At 39.5% G+C, this 14,017-nt stretch overlaps 2 protein-coding genes across 4 annotated transcripts; both read right to left on the bottom strand.

The window, feature by feature from the left end:
• Positions 1-1,652: 1,652 nt before the first annotated feature.
• LOC112296077 (ATPase GET3B) lies at positions 1,653-6,604 on the bottom strand. Of its 3 annotated transcripts, XM_090244563.1 has the most exons (12): positions 5,655-6,604; positions 4,865-4,939; positions 4,431-4,642; positions 4,024-4,086; positions 3,702-3,812; positions 3,491-3,565; positions 3,271-3,339; positions 3,096-3,161; positions 2,854-2,928; positions 2,450-2,548; positions 2,213-2,347; positions 1,653-2,077 (listed from the first exon to the last, which is right to left on the bottom strand). In XM_090244563.1, exons 3-12 carry the CDS (start codon positions 4,593-4,595, stop codon positions 1,940-1,942), a joined length of 996 nt encoding a protein of 331 aa, XP_090100689.1. In that variant the 5' UTR covers positions 4,596-4,642; positions 4,865-4,939; positions 5,655-6,604; the 3' UTR covers positions 1,653-1,939. The 3 variants fall into 3 exon arrangements, with proteins under 3 accessions (XP_090100689.1, XP_024403984.1, XP_024403983.1); XM_024548216.3 differs by lacking the exon at positions 4,865-4,939 and having other exon boundaries at positions 5,655-6,260; XM_024548215.3 differs by lacking the exon at positions 4,865-4,939 and having other exon boundaries at positions 2,836-2,928; positions 5,655-6,236.
• A 137-nt stretch (positions 6,605-6,741) lies between these two features.
• On the bottom strand, positions 6,742-13,747 carry LOC112296076 (protein TORMOZ EMBRYO DEFECTIVE). Its single transcript, XM_024548214.3, has 14 exons — positions 13,234-13,747; positions 12,391-12,573; positions 12,048-12,197; positions 11,642-11,850; positions 10,970-11,255; positions 10,549-10,683; positions 10,156-10,274; positions 9,774-9,936; positions 9,271-9,517; positions 8,936-9,012; positions 8,611-8,730; positions 8,195-8,325; positions 7,848-8,022; positions 6,742-7,539 (listed from the first exon to the last, which is right to left on the bottom strand). The coding sequence occupies exons 1-14, from the start codon at positions 13,531-13,533 to the stop codon at positions 6,826-6,828; spliced, it is 3,009 nt and encodes a 1,002-aa protein (XP_024403982.1). The 5' UTR covers positions 13,534-13,747; the 3' UTR covers positions 6,742-6,825.
• Between the last annotated feature and the right edge of the window lie 270 nt (positions 13,748-14,017).

Below are 14,017 nucleotides of genomic sequence, written 5' to 3'. Positions count from 1 at the left end.
CAGGGCAGCGGGAACTGGCGTTCTCCCGCCCTCGTCGTTCCCGCGCCCCAGTTCCTTCGTTGCCCGTGTGTGTGTCACCACACCGCCAGAGTCTACCCGTGGAGTATGTCCCAAGTGCATTTCGATGCAAAATTGTTTTTCGAGGTGAATTAAAAGATATTTAACATCAAAATAATATTTGAAGAAAATAATGATGATTTTTTTCTCTGAAAAAGATAAATATGAGACGGGAATCTTTCTCATATGTGCTTTGTTTTCAATGCAAAAGCAAATTATGCTCATATTTACCAATTGTATTTTTAAAGTTGCAATTGTCATGGAAGATGGTAACAAGTGTAGAGGAATTTACTAGAATCTAAAAATTGCACTTGATGTCACTTCACATTTGAACTATCAATTTTTTTAAGCCAATTATTCACACAAAATTGATTGATACTTGACTAGTATTCTACAATGATTTCTTGAGATCTAATACATATTTGTTGAAAATAGCCAAATTTTAAATCAAATATTTTTTGAAAATAGCCAAAATATAATATGAAATTATTTTAATTTTTATATTTGTTGATACAATTGATAACTAATTAATGCAAGCCAATAATTTGTAAGCTACATATTATATTAATAATTAAATAAAAAATATTATTAAAGATATTTAAATACTTAATAAAAAATAATGTGATACAGTTTTTTTTATTTATAGACAGATATGCGTATATATATATATATATATATATATATATATATTGTTTTAAAAAAACTACAATAATTTTAAATCACAATTTTCATCATTTTAATGTAAAAAGTATGCTTAAATGGATTTTTGTACCATTAAGTAGTTTTTTTTTTTATTTTTTATTTTTTATAATTATTTGTTGAAATCAAGTTTAAGTACTAGAAGTCTTACATCTCTTAGTTTCTTTTGTCAACTTATGGCAGTTACAATCTTCTCCACCTAAATCACATTGTAATAAACCTTCTAAAGTTCAAAAAGTTGTTATTTGGATATCCTTATTACAATCCAATAGCCTTTGACTACAACAAACTTGTTGAAAGCTCTTACTCCATCTCTTCCCTTTTGGCATATGTTGCTCCCCTTAGGGCTTTTGAAAGTGGTTGAAGTAGTATGAATGAGTATATACCAGTAATGCTTATTTAGGTGTCAATTGTGCTAGCAATTATGTAAGCAACAACAAAAGGAATAAAGTAGTGAAAACAAATTGGAATTCCTATGTCAACATTGTTGTTAGAAAGGCCATTTCTCCTATCCAATAAGATAGGCATGTGTAGCCTATAAAAATAAATGTGACAATAATAATAGCAAATGTAGCCATAATTGTTTCTACACTATAAATACAAAACACATATGGTTTAAGCTTTCAATTGTATCACTTATTTTTGTAACTTTTTATAGTAACTTTAAAATATATTAGAGCTACTATATATATATATATATAGATAGATATAGACAAGTGCTTTTGCTAAGTAGCATCTCACATGCTACTAGAAGCAAACTTTGAATCATTAAACTCAAAGAATATGATAAACATGTAAGTTCTGTAGTACAAATGTATATTGTCCTATATTGTATTCCATAATTGGACTAATATGCATGTTATACTTTCATTAAAGCTTCGGTGCTGTTCACTTGATAAGCAGAATTCATGAGACAAAGCTTTATCGATAGTTGTTAGATTAAAGGACCACTTTCTATTGAAGGATACCTTCTGCATACGAAGTCTAACTCCAACAAGAAAGAGCTCCAATACTGTGTCATATACATAATATGTGATAACCAAGAACTACAAGACTAATCTAATGATTCTGTTGGAAAGAATGTTCCATGATACACAGTAAAATGGAAGATGGTTAATGTGTAAAACTACTATGATGATGTGCACAACAAATCTTCTGTGTAGGCACTTCCAGTGGTGATACATCAACGCCAGACAAGGTCACCCATAAACTTCAGGGCTGGAACACCTCTAATCTCTAGGTCAAATAATGGAGACTGAACTATTTCTAATGTTTTTAAATTGGCATCTTCTGACACCAAGTCCATCGCTTTTTTTTGATCCTGCAGTCACCACACGAGGGTTGGCAAAAGTTGTGTAATATGTTCTGAACAGCTCGGCAATAAATGAGAAAGAAAGTCCAATGGCACACGCTTTGCATAAACACTTCATGTTTCAAAATCCTTATGGAGGCACACCTTGCGTTTGACTGCACAAAACTTGCAGTCAGAATTAGAAGGAGGTAGTACTTGATTCACAATAAGCCGCTTTACTGGGACTCCTCCTTTTTCTAAAGAACTCTTTAACCGTGAACTTTCACTAATGGCCATGACCTGCAAGAAAAATCAGCCAAAAGATGAACATTGACGTGCGAAAAAATTACTGATGACATGCTTAATTACGTTGAAATAGGAAAATATTCTGAAATTGCTCACCGTGGGAATGGTCACAATCACAAACTCAGTTGTTTCCTTATTTCTGAAGATCTCCCGAACCATAATCATTCTCTCCTTGAGTGCCTCTAATTTGTCGGTCTGGCATCCAACAGTGCGATATTAGCGAACGACAACACTGGATTCTATACGTTGCATTTAACATGAATAGAAGCCGCAGACTTCATTCCAGAACTATCACTAAACAAATAAAATTCCGACCAATGACAATAATTCAGACAATTACATAAATCGGTGGTATATACGTAAACAGCCGCAATATCCGGCACATAACTTTTCACCACTTCAAAAAATACATCCGGATGTAGTAAAGCACAAGGTCTATCATACAAACCCGGAGCTCATGTAATAGGTACTAGAGAAAGTACAGCAGGACTAGTACGTACAGCCTTGTCACTTCCGTTTTCTTGACCAAACACAGACTTGATTGCTGATGCTGCGCTCTGAATTTTCTTTTTCAACTGTCAAGATTATCATTCAAGTTCATCGTTCAAAATAAGCAGTGACGTAACAGAGAATTTGCTGTCGATGTGCTTTTTTGACTTTTCATTAGTTTCTCGTTTGTACATGTCCAGAAAAATTAATAAGCCAAGTCATGAAGTAGGTGCGGTTAGATGGAAATGCGCACCTTCAATATTTTACCAATTGAAGCATCCAGAAAATCCGGCAATGACAATAAACGTAATGTATGTCCCTGTCAGCACAAATGGCAAGGAGGAATAAATTGACTTGTCCCGTTCATCAATGCAAGCAAGTTCAGTAAGAGACAGCCTCTCGAAAGAAGGCAGAAGCGTGAGTAGTACTGTTGGTGCAGTATCGAAGATGATCCGCGTGAACTTGCTATACTCAGGAGCTTGCATAAATTGAACAACCTGCCCAGAGCACATTGTGAGTAAAATCAACTAGAAGTACGCATGATATATATTAACCAAACCAGCTGATCATACATTTTTGATTGAATTGAAAGCTTCACTTTACACAATCGAATGAGTTAAAAGAGAATTGGATGTGAATGGGACTTACTTTGGATATTGCGATGGCTTCATCAAGGCCTGGTGGTGGGGTATCCAAAAGCTCACCAAGTTTCAGCTCACTTAACTGTAACAAAAGACAACGGAAATGTGAACCTTTCAATCCATGTCCTTCAAAAATCATTGAGTTTACTGAATGAATTAAATAAGCCTTCAGCATTATCCCAAAAAACTAAATTCAACTTTTTGACGAGTGATATTACCTCGTCCACCCAACCGCCTAAACCCAGGCTGTCCATAAAATCTTTGACGCCAGTCCCCCCATCTTTAGAGACTGACGTACGAAACTCTTCCCTAGCTTGCTCTGGGTTTATCTTTGTATCAACATCACAAATAACATTCAGCAACCTCACGTATAGTTGGTTAATACTGATTTACAAACAATATTTTCTTGCAATCGATTTTCTGAACTTGCTCATTTTATATTCTGTAAATTGTTACACCGTACACCTAGAAGGCAACTCAGAGGTCTTGCATATGGACCAACTAATGGAATCTTTAGGGCATGAATGATAAAGGACAAACCTCCATGGCATACAATGGCAAATCAACACCATCCACAGGCATAATTGTTCCGCCGCTTAAATCCTGCATCACACAGGTTTAATCAGCTGTAATAACCACGAAATCGCAGCAACTTAGGAATAAAAGAAAATTACTTGAAAATGTACACACAAAGACGTCCGTTAAAAGACAATTTTAAAAATAAGGATTGCTGAAGTGCGAAACCTCGGAGTCAGATATCCAGTAGATCGTTTTTCAAACCATACTACTGTACTTTTTTTTGTTCATTTGTTGGTAACGTTTATGTCTTTCCGTCGCCAGCGCAAAGACGAAGTTTTTTGAAACCATCCTCAAAATCTACACCTAAACATAGAAGAACACACTCTTGCTTACATTAAGAAAAATATATACAAACGTTGCAAGTATACCTGAGCAAACGAGTCGCTGAGTGAATGAGCTGGGTCTGTAGAAACGACCAGAGTTGGATGGCCACTATTAGCAAACTTAACGGCTAAGCTAGCAGCAAGACTAGTCTTTCCCACACCACCCTTGCCCCCCAACATGTAATACTTCCGTGTTGTTCCTGCTATCATCTCATCAAATCCCTTGTTGACATCAACTGGATTCGCCACTGCAGCCACTACACTCCAAAATCACCCCCAATCCGAGTAGATATAAGTTAGAGAGTTGAGCTCAACCAAAGGCAATGTCAATAAAATATAGAAATGCCGAGAAGATTCGAACTGCTGACACCATAGTTGCAACGATCACAACCATCAGATTCGTGTCATCTGAGCGCTACATGTCACATCCTTAAAAAATAATTAAAAGACTGAAACCTTATCATTGCTGAGAATGATACCTTAAATGATTACAATCACTCTTGAAGAAAAAGATTACCACACGCAAAACAAAATCTGCATGAAGCTTGTATATACTGCACATTACAACTACAATGAGCCAACGATTTCGGCAAGCATATTCTCATGATCGCATTATACCAACTCTGCAGAGAAGATAGACCAAATTTAAAAGCTGAAAGAAACGTTAATTTGGTTCTGTGAAACATTACATTGCTAAAATGAATTCACACTGGTCCTCAAATACGTCGATTACCAGCAAAGTCTACTGCTACTTCACTTCAAACAAGGATGCATACGCCTCACCAACACTGGCAGGGCGAGGATCGCGAGAAAAACCTACACTCAACTCGCTCATTGAATGTAATATTCAATCCAAAATTGCTGACCTAAACCGCTAGTGGGGAATACAGTCCTTACTGAAAAGCAACGAAGTGAAGGCAACATACTCCAAATATGAATCCAAAACACACGAGAGTAATAAAGGCATCCGCTTAACTAAAATCGCAATGAAATTGAGCTGCTAGGTCGGAGCCACCATTAATTGATATAAGAGTTCCAAACTCTCGCAGCCCTTAAAACAATCCCTCGTCACCTATCTAATATTTGCAAGTCGAGGATTCAGGTCCCTCCAAAAACTATGATAGGTTTTCAACGGCGGTATTTTATAATCCGAATACCACAAGGAATGCGAGGTAAATCCATTATAGGCCTAAAAACAGTGGCAAATGATCCAGGAGCTGCAATTCGTTCATCAATGAACAAAAGTACCGAAGCAGATGAGAGTATTACCTGTGAGAAAAAAGCCGCGCTGATCACGCTCTCCTGATACCAAACTATATCTACGAAATCTCGAGAGCTCTTGAATACGAGAGCTCCGCAAAGAGCACGAGGAGAATGCATGGCTCACAGCCTTTTCTGAAGACGAAGCCTCCAGCCGCAGCGAGGCAAAGCAGCAATTTCTTCCAGACGCCCGCAGCACCGTAGAGGAACTGGACGAGTACGAGGCAACTCCAATGGACGACACAGGCGCAATACACATTGCCGTGACTGCCATGGCTGAGTAGACGAGTCTACAATTTCAAGTTGTGAACAGAACAACACGACTCAATCTACCTCTACCAACAACTATCGAATCCACTTTCACATTCCTGAAGCGCGAAACAGAGCTACGAGCTACAGAATTCAAAGCACTAGTGAACTTCCAAGAGATGTGCAAAAAAGGAAAAGTGCTTCAGTTTCACTCGACTTCGTACGAAGTGGCTAATGTGGGCCATTTCGGAGATACTCGGGATTGTACTGCAAGTTAGAGACGACGGATGTGAACCCTGAATCATTCCTCGCTTCCAGCTAGAGGGAGCTGTGGATAGTGCAGTATGGGCTAACGGGAGGGCGGCAATTCGTGGGCACTACGGGACGGTTGAGATGCCAGAGATAAGTAGACACAATGCTCTTCATGAAAGAGATTAAATAAACGAGGGTTTTCGTCGTCGTAAGCATGCCTTCTTATCCATTTGACAATTCTTTTCGTTGTGAATTCTTCGAAAACCTTTAGTGAGATGTGAGTTCGAAATAAGTATTAGGACGAGTGCGTCAGCAAAAGCGGTGTATTAGTTGACGAGCAGTTGATTGGATACAATTCACAAGAAATGGATAGTGTAGATTATTAACCTGCAGGTTAGAAAAGACGAAGAAAAGAGGAAACAGGTCAAGAAAATTCAAGTAATAAATTGTAATGCACAAGGGTTACCGTAAGAACAGCCTAAAACTTGGGCAAAGATTTGATGCGGGGTCGCAAATAAGCGAGGCGCGTGATTGATTCAAGAAAACTAAACCAATAATCAGTCCTAAGGTATCAAAAAGTTTGCTGGGACGAATATTATGATCATAACCAAAGCATTAGTGGCCAAAAAACAGTGCCATACTGCTTTGCGATTAACTGACGTTACAGAGGAAATTGTTCTTATCTGGAACTGAGAGACTTTCTCCGTGCACCTACGCTTTTCTTCTTCTTCCTACCTAACTTAGTCCCAGTATTACTTACTTGTACTGGAGTAGCATCATCATCACCTGCAGAGTCGTTTTTGTCACCACCGTTTTCGGTCAAACCATCCCTTGTTGGCTCAACCTCTACTACAGCCTCAGGTGCATCTGAGTTTAAAAGCACTTGCGATGAAGTCTTTTTCTTCTTGCCTGAATTAGGTTCAGGTGTTCGTAGACCATCCTCCACCGCCACTTTCTCATCGGCCGACCCTCCGGCGCCTTTTCTTTTCTTTTTGGATTTGGATGATTTTGAGCCATTTTCAACATTTTTAATCTTACAGTTAGCATCTGCTTCTCTACCATTCTCTACAAATGCGTCAACCATCTCATCCTCGGTTTGATCGAAAGTTTTCCCATCATGAACACCATTAGCATCTGTCATTGTTGTCTCCTTTTCCTCCAAACTAACGTCCATTCGATTCAAATTTTCAACAATTGGCCAACTTGTTCCCTGCGTCAAATCTGCTGCATCTTTGATTTCAGGCCCAGATAAGTTGTCCACAGGTATAAGCACGTTCATCCGAGCTAACGTGTAATCCAGTAGGAAAATGCTCCGAGAAAGTCGGTCGATCCTGCTAGAGTGACGCTTGGTATATGGAATTATTCCTTCCATAAGTTCTCGCACTTGAGGTATCTGCGTGATCCAGGCAATAGAAGGTTCAACAAAAAGAAATGGAACACTAATCCCATTGTATTCTTAATTAAATTGCTCAAGGAAGAAAAATATCTATTTCACTATAATAACCTTGCATACCAAGATACAACAATATAAAATCATGATAATTAAGGATAAAAAGCTGAAAACAGGCATATACTTAACAGCTGTGCTTCACGAAGATATACATCAAGAAAGTGATGACTTTGATGTGATATTTGTTAAAACGTACTTATATGGTCTACGAACAAAATTCAAAACAGAGAGAGCATATAAAGCCTACATACCTCCACTATTTTCGACACAGGGACCACAGAGAAGAATTCATGCAGAACACGCTGCGCCACATGACAGGATTTTGGCTTTGTATTCCAGTCACGAATGTATTCTAACATAAGTTTCCAATAATCCTTATCGAGCGACTGCAATATCTGCCGAGTGTGAACATCGGCCCCTTCACTCCTGCAATGTACCATGCAAACAAAAATGAAAAGGCCTCTAGGGTATTGCCAGCCAAATCCGATAAGAAGAACACAGCGATGATACTTTGCGTTCCTACAACCTGTTTTTTGAGCATCTACAGAAAAATATGTAATCAAGGTAAATACATGAATGCAAAGTTGAGGTAAAATACCCTAATAATTCAGTGAAAACTTTTAACACTCTAAAAGGCCGTCGAAGTTCAAATGCTAACTGTACTGCTTTGACCCAATCTGTGTCCGCCAGGGCATTTGATAGATCTTGGTCTTTCAGCGCTTCCTCTTCCTGAAAAGGGAAAAGAGCGGCATCAAAGATAGAAAAACAGCGGACTGTGAGATGAACTGTAAAAGCATGCGTCCTTAATGATACAACAATATCTATTGATTAACCAACTGCATATCTGAGTTCAATGATATTCAGCATTAACAGACTATGTGCAGACAGATGAAATTGAACAGAACTAAGACCGGACATTTAAAAGACCATAGACAATTACTGTTGTTACATATAGTGAAGAAAACCACTAAGAACCATTAAGAAAACTTCGCAAAACCTTATTACGACTTGTACCTCTTGACGTATAGCTTCTTCTTCATCATCAACCGTGCAATCTGTCCACATGTTGACCACTGAATCACCGCCACCAGTTGCCAACTTTTCCGTACCTGAACTAACAGCTAGAGCCCATATCTGAATAGGAAAAAGACAATAATATCGTGCGTCAAACCTAGACATAACTCAAGATCCCATATCCTAGCAACCTTAACATAAACTGTCTCGTAAATTCCCAACAGTGGAAGTAAATTCTAGCGCATACATCAAGGAAGCCTGCAATCCAAACTGAAGCAGACCTCCTGAACTTCTGAGAACAACGGTTCAAAGATCGCAAGATTACCTTGTCTTCATGATGATCAAAGGTGTTGACACATTCATTAGTCTTGATGGTCCACAGCTTCACCAAACCATCGGCTCCTGCACATTACATCAGAAAACTTTCATGACATTTACTTTCTGGCATTTGAAATTCACATTCACAATCTGCAAGATGTCTTATACATTGAATATGCCCATATTCAACCAGGTGAAGAAGACACCAGTTTTGAATTCATTAATTACCAAATGAAATAGAAGGTGAAGTTTGAAGGCAAATTTCAGACTAAAAATGCCACTCCTACTATCGAAGGATCCATAGACGATCCAAATTGGAAGAACGACTGTCGGCTTCCATACCTGCAGAAACCAGCTGTGTTCCTCGAGTAATAAATGAACACTTCAATACACTGGCAGTGTGTCCTTCGAAGGTTTTCAAGCACGAGCCATCAACAAGTGACCAAATCTTAATTTTCATGTCTCCCGATGATGTAAGAACAGCCTGGTCTACTGGGGAGAACTCCACACACCACACTCCTCGCTTATGCCCTTTCAGCGTGAATACTGGAGTTAATCCAGGAAGCCTCCAAACTTTAGCAGTTCGATCCTGGAAGATCAGCAACCATGTCAGTTACTTAATGACATACTATACACGTAATATACAACTGGAAGAATTCTTTATGAAATTACGGAATTCAAGGGAAAGTATCAGAATCATACGATGTGTTCAAAAAAACCCGCTTGTATATTTTTCACAAATTCCACAAAAACTACAATGAGTATGACGGTGAGGAGTAAGAATGTAAGACAGATTGAACAGGATAAAAGTAGACCTAGACTTAGAGAAGGGCTGTCGTTTTCACCTGTGAACCACTGCATAAAAGGCTGTCGTTAGGGGCAACAGCTAAAGAATTGATATCTTTTTCATGAGCTGCTGCAACAGCCTGTGAAGAGAGTTTCACGACCTCCGTGATGTCCTCTGCTGCGACCAGAGCTTCAATATTCCAAAATTTTATCGTGCGATCACTGGCACAAAAAGAAAAATTATTAGTTGTTATTAATCCTCTTCTAATACAACGCAAAGCATCAAGTTTCAAACTTTAGTGAGTTTTTGCTGGATGGTGTAGATAGATGGTATAATCCACGTTATTCCGAGGAGAAAACAACTGAGGATTGAAAACCTTATGTCATGAGAGACAGACTGATATCGAAAGAAACATAACTGGAGTAATTGAAGTACCGCACCTGCTACCACTGACTACAAAATTCTTTTTCTTTTTGGAAAAGGCAACTGCTCCAACTGCTGCCATGTGTCCAGCTGCAACAGCTAAGCAAGACCCAGTTGAAGCATTCCAAATCCTCACCTGAGAATCAACACAATAACTTACGTTGAAACCTACTTCAGAGGTAAGTAAACAAAATTAACAAGCATGCATGAATTTCATTACTAATAAAAACGATAAGTATAAAACCCCATTTGGTTCCCACCAATATGACACACCTCACGTACAGCAGAAATAGCAAAATCAACTCCAATACAGGACACCAAATATTCAGTCTCCCATTGCGACGACGCAGTCATTGCTCACTAATCGCCGAGCAGCATGCCACACATAAAAACTAGAAAGAAATATGTACCGAGTGATCTTTCGAGGAAGACGCCAACAGGGGTACACCTGCAGTAGTTACACAAGAGTCCAGAGATAACACTATGTCGGTATGGCCCACTAGTTCTTGTTGGCATGTCATAGTTGTCATATCATAAACCCTTACCTGCACCATTCAAACTTTGCTATAAAAACATGCAAGAATGGACAACCTATCTGCTGGCAGCAGCAGTAGCCAGCTCATGTTGACATCATATTTGAATAAAAGATTCCAAAAGAAAAAACATGCACTTCATAGGTTTAGCACAAATTCAGCTTCTTGACATGTAACTACAAAGTGAACATGTGGAAACTAGTGATCGTGCACAAGAATTTGTAGACGTCAGCATGCAGCACACTTCGGGAGGGAAATGAGCTTGAAATATAAACAAGCATGTGCACACAACACTTACCTGTTCCAGATTAGTGGCTACAGCCAGTGAAGAGTCACCGTCACCCAGAAACTTCAGATCGATGATCTCTTCATTGTACCCAATCAACCGCCTCGCTAACTTCAAATCTTTCTCATCATTTTCTTGAGTATCAGACGTGTAAAATAGTAGACGTTGATCTGCAGTTACACACATTACTTCACCCTGAGATGGTAGCCAGGCCGCAGCAACGAAACCTCCCTTGGCATCTTCCTGTTTCGAACTTACTGTTGCGTCTGAAACTTTCTGCTTGTACAAGCAGGTAGCGCTGCACCAACCCGAGGTACGTTAGTGGAGACTAAAAATAAATAAATCTCCCGACATATGCTTCAGCATAGAAACCATTCCAACTTCTAAGAACATATATTACAGCTCAGTGCAGGCTCAGTATGAAGTATACGCAGTATGAAGCTCGAATATTCTTTCACCATCATCCCACAACGAAGGCAATGCTGGACCACGTAAACTAGCGAACATATGCAACATGAAGCACTGTGCACGTTGTCAAAGAGGGCAAGCGCTTTCAAAATTCAGACGTGGATTTTTCATATTTTTCACCACAAGAATCTCATGACTTAATTGTACCTGTGAGATTCTTGACGTGAAAAATATGAAATCCACGTCTGAATTTTGAGCATCAAGATATAGACTTACCCTGCAGTGTTCCAAACGGAAACAATTCCTCGCTCTCCAACTGTCAATAAATTTAGTGAAGCCTGACCACTCTTTTTCTGAGCCGAGGAATCATTACTACACCCTGGTAGGCCACATCCCTCTGGAAGCACCAAAACTGTTTCAATAGCTTCATATATAGGGACAGCTATCTGTAAACTGTAGTCTCGTAAGTTCCACACATTCACCACCTGGAAAAACGAAGCAGAAAAGCACATAAACAAATTAACTTCGGATACTCCTCCTCAATAAAAATCTAAAAACCTCATACAGGCTTGACGAACATCCAGGAAATTACACTATTTTTCGGTACAATAGAATAAGTCCAGATTATTTGAATACTGAGCAGAGAGAGGCCAGGTGAGTAACATAGTCGGGTGAAACGTACCTTATCCCTTCCAGCGCTCACTAATGTCCAACCATTTCTTGAAACATCTAAGCTTGTCACGGCTGAGAAATGTTTGTTCAATATTGCAGCACAAGTTTTCGTGACTAGATCCCAAACTCGAACAGTTCCATCATCGCTTCCTGAAAAAAGCTGCTATCCACGACTCGTTCTATTACTGATCACGGTACGCAAACTCAACAATCAAATATGTTGTGAATCAAGATGTAAAATCAAGTGCCAGCGTGCGGCCTGCTTCCAGGTGCATTCTCTCTACGGTACTTCATAGTAAGACCTCTGATATGGTGGTTAAATTAAACCCAGACAATAATGCCATGTTACGTACCAAAAGGCGGTGGATGTCAGGGTGAAACTGAACGCATGAGACCACCCCCGTGTGACCCTTGAATGCGTGTGTGCAGAAACCTCCTTCTATGTCCCAGACAAGCACTCTTCGATCAGCGCTCGCTGTTGCAAGCAACCCACCCGAGGCGTCCACGGACATAGCTACCACAGGGGCGTCATGTGCCTAGAAAAAATATTCAATAACACTAATTATAATTCTACCATTTTTTTGAGAAACTAACTTATTTCAAAACAAAAACACAATCGTCTGATGAATAGAAACCGCTATTAGTAACATAACACTTATGCGAAGATCTCTACGTAACTAAAATGCATTTTTGATAGAAATTTTTAAATATACACAATCAACACATCCTACTTGATGACATCCGATGAGGGATTCAACACTTGTAACAAAAGACTACCGAAAGTCACAACCTACTCTTCTAGAAGGATTTCTCACCATTGCAAAATTCAAAGGACCTGATAAGTTCTATTAAAGCCGTTTCAATCATACAAACATGTATTATACTGAATTCCTTCCGACTTGCATAACTCGTTTCGAACACTGCATGATATGCGCATAGGCCAGCTAGTACTAAAACGAATCAGCTGCTGCAGCAGCTGAATTAGCGAAAGTGATCAAATGAATGCTTCCAAAAAGACTAAAGTCAAAAGAAATAACGAACATGCGCCTTCCGGGTTTAGGGTTTAGACATTAGAAACTTCTGCCATATTTCTGCGAAATGACCCCGGCTACTTCAAGATTCTTCTGCCTCACTTCCCGTACGAAAAAAAACACTCGTGATTGTGGTTGGGAATTCCGAAACCGCAAGGGAATTACCTTCCAGGAACGTAGACAAGCTTGGGAACTCAAATCCCAGTGTTTAATCTGCAGACTTCGGCTAGCAGCAAATAGAGTGTTCCCATCGGGACTGTAAACAATGGCAGTGATGGGCTCGGTGTCGCCCTTGAACGTTTTAACAACCACCCCAGTAGCGAGCTCCACAACCTTCACATCGTCCGTGCAAGCACATGCCACAGTTTTTTCATCGGGCGACACAACCACAGGACCTCCCGTGTAAAATAGCTGCAACGCAGGCGAAACCTTGAAATTTTTCTTGTAACTCAACGCTGACGCCATGGCCAAAGCCCTGACTCCGCAATCACCAGGCTTCAAAATCTCACATCAATTCAAATGGACGTCACTGACACTACACTTCCTCTCGTTAGCAATAATTCGGCCTGTGCTCCTAAAATTCCAATCAACAATCCTGCAACTACAACTCTGAGGAGAGATGCCGTGCTACAACGCTCCTCCGCGTCGAGTCGGAGACAAAACCCAAAAGCGTTAAACCCTAAAAGGGATTTAATTCATGTCAAGCCTCAGGACGTGTAGGGTTTTAGGGCTTCAACCCACGTCCCTATCAAGATCCCGAATGGGGTTCCTAACGAGGTCGTCAGTTTTAGGACCTGGTATTTAAGGCAGGGTTGATTTAAATAATGGTGCATCTAAGGTTCAAACCCCAACTTCTGTTGACCCACTTAAAATTTAGCAATAGAAATATAGGAATGTCTACCCTTTTTCAATTCTCAACATCATAGTTAATCAGATTTCCAATAAATTT

Source organism: Physcomitrium patens, chromosome 19, assembly GCF_059467195.1.
Source record: "Physcomitrium patens ecotype Gransden chromosome 19, ASM5946719v1, whole genome shotgun sequence".
NCBI lineage: Eukaryota > Viridiplantae > Streptophyta > Bryopsida > Funariales > Funariaceae > Physcomitrium > Physcomitrium patens.
The sequence above is the reverse complement of the archived record's forward strand: the minus strand, read 5'-3'. Positions and strand labels throughout refer to the sequence as shown.

Bases quoted from the DNA above. Each gene is read 5' to 3' on its own strand.
- LOC112296077 (XM_024548215.3), bottom strand. From the start codon at position 5,919: ATGGCAGTCACGGCAATGTGTATTGCGCCTGTGTCGTCCATTGGAGTT. The intron at 3,813-4,023 runs GTTTGTCCTTTA...GTTGATACAAAG, and splicing joins TGCCATTGTATGCCATGGAG to ATAAACCCAGAGCAAGCTAG. The intron at 2,348-2,449 runs GTGAGCAATTTC...TTTTTCTTGCAG, and splicing joins TGATTGTGACCATTCCCACG to GTCATGGCCATTAGTGAAAG.
- LOC112296076 (XM_024548214.3), bottom strand. From the start codon at position 13,533: ATGGCGTCAGCGTTGAGTTACAAGAAAAATTTCAAGGTTTCGCCTGCG. The intron at 12,574-13,233 runs GTAATTCCCTTG...TATTTTTTCTAG, and splicing joins CTTGTCTACGTTCCTGGAAG to GCACATGACGCCCCTGTGGT. The intron at 10,275-10,548 runs GTACATATTTCT...GTTGATTCTCAG, and splicing joins CTTCCTCGAAAGATCACTCG to GTGAGGATTTGGAATGCTTC.